This window comes from Volvox carteri (assembly GCF_000143455.1).
Source record: "Volvox carteri f. nagariensis unplaced genomic scaffold VOLCAscaffold_43, whole genome shotgun sequence".
Classification (NCBI taxonomy): Eukaryota; Viridiplantae; Chlorophyta; class Chlorophyceae; order Chlamydomonadales; family Volvocaceae; genus Volvox; species Volvox carteri.
This window is the reverse complement of record NW_003307586.1, coordinates 429,370-430,767: the sequence shown is the minus strand read 5'-3', so window position 1 is coordinate 430,767 and position 1,398 is coordinate 429,370. Positions and strand designations below refer to the sequence as shown.

The 1,398-nt window shown below is 55.2% G+C and overlaps 1 protein-coding gene across 1 annotated transcript in view; it reads left to right on the top strand.

The window, feature by feature from the left end:
* Positions 1 to 476: 476 nt before the first annotated feature.
* The window catches only part of VOLCADRAFT_95338 (uncharacterized protein), a gene marked incomplete at both ends in the record, with an annotated part of 2,736 nt that continues 1,814 nt past the window's right edge, over positions 477 to 1,398 (top strand). Inside the window, 2 exons of the mRNA XM_002954490.1 lie at positions 477 to 612; positions 1,150 to 1,182. Of these exons, the coding sequence (XP_002954536.1) occupies positions 477 to 612; positions 1,150 to 1,182 (169 nt within the window). The remainder of the gene's footprint in view (positions 613 to 1,149; positions 1,183 to 1,398) is intronic.

Sequence of the window (1,398 nt, the reverse complement as noted above, 5' to 3'; positions counted from 1 at the left end):
AAGGTGAGCCCGAGAGACTGGCGCTGCAACCAGCCATGAAATTCTCGCGCAGCACTTTGAACCCGCCGCCAGCTCTCCGAGACCCACTGACGTTGGTGCACCTGGTAGATCGAGAGCAAGGCGGCCGTGAGCGGCGGCCGCACCGACACGTCCCCGGTAAACTCAGAGTAATACAGAGCCGCGACAGGGTCTAAAGGCGGCGGCGCCGACCTCGGGAGACGGATAGGGCCCGCAGCAAGCGGAGGCATGGCAGGGAGAGGATTACCAGGAAAGACCTGCGGTGATCATAGAGCCGAGGCGTAGGACGCACTAAGCTGACGGACGTCCATCGAAAACAGACAAAACGTACCAGCGGCAGGTGTAACGGCGGGACGATGAGATCGTCACGCACAGGCGTAACGGTAACGAATCGATGAGTAGACGAAGTAAGTGGGTCTTGGCCCCACGGTAAGCCGCCAGGTACGAGAGGAAACATAATGCTAACGGGTACTCGCGATAACACGATTACTCGATTCAGGAACACGGAAAATTATTACAATAAAACGGGGCGCGATCGCGCTTCCAAAAAAAATTTGGATATCACCGAAAAGGGCCTAAATTCGTTCGTGCGTGGTGCGTGGGGCTCGCTTAGGCGGAGAGCGTTACAAAGGTTGTAAGTGAGCCCTTCGTATCATACGGATGCTCGCCCCAACTAATCCGGCCCTTACGGTGGCGGGCTCTTTGACTTCAGAAATAAATAATAGATGAATAAATAAAGCTGAACCATGATATCTATTTCCGCTTTATTTATTTACTTATTTATTTACTCTGTTTTAAATATGTTATTATAGATTAGTAATGCGCCTCAGCCTAATAAGCTAAGGCGTGCATTAGGGTGCCGGGGTTGTAGAGGTTATGGGTTTTCCCAGGCCTTTGCACCTCCTGTCACCGTATTTTTACTTTTTTCATTATGTAGTCAGCAGCAGCAGCAGCAGCAGCAGCAGCAGCCGCCGGCAGATCAGCAAGCAGCTGCAGCAGTGGCCATGGCCCGGGCCCTTTATCGCCAGGGTTTGCGGCAGCTTCCCTGGTGCCAGGACCCGAATGCAGGGTCGACTGGCTGCCGGGACTCGGGGCGTACGAGTCGTCCGGCCTGCCGGCACCCGCACGCAGGGGCCGGCCGTACTTTTATAACGCCCGTCTCAGGTGGGTGGGTGGGTGGGCGACGTGGGTGTGGGTGTGGTGCGTACTTCGTGATTTGGGTTCAACTAGTGGTCGTGGAAAAAGGCCGCAGGGCCGCAGCGCACGTGTCGCAACGAGGCCTTGTGACTTTTGGGCAAAATAATGACATTTGGTGTTTTACCCCCCTTCCCCCCGTGTATGCTGCCCCCTTACCTATCCCCTCTGGCCGTTCCCCCTTAT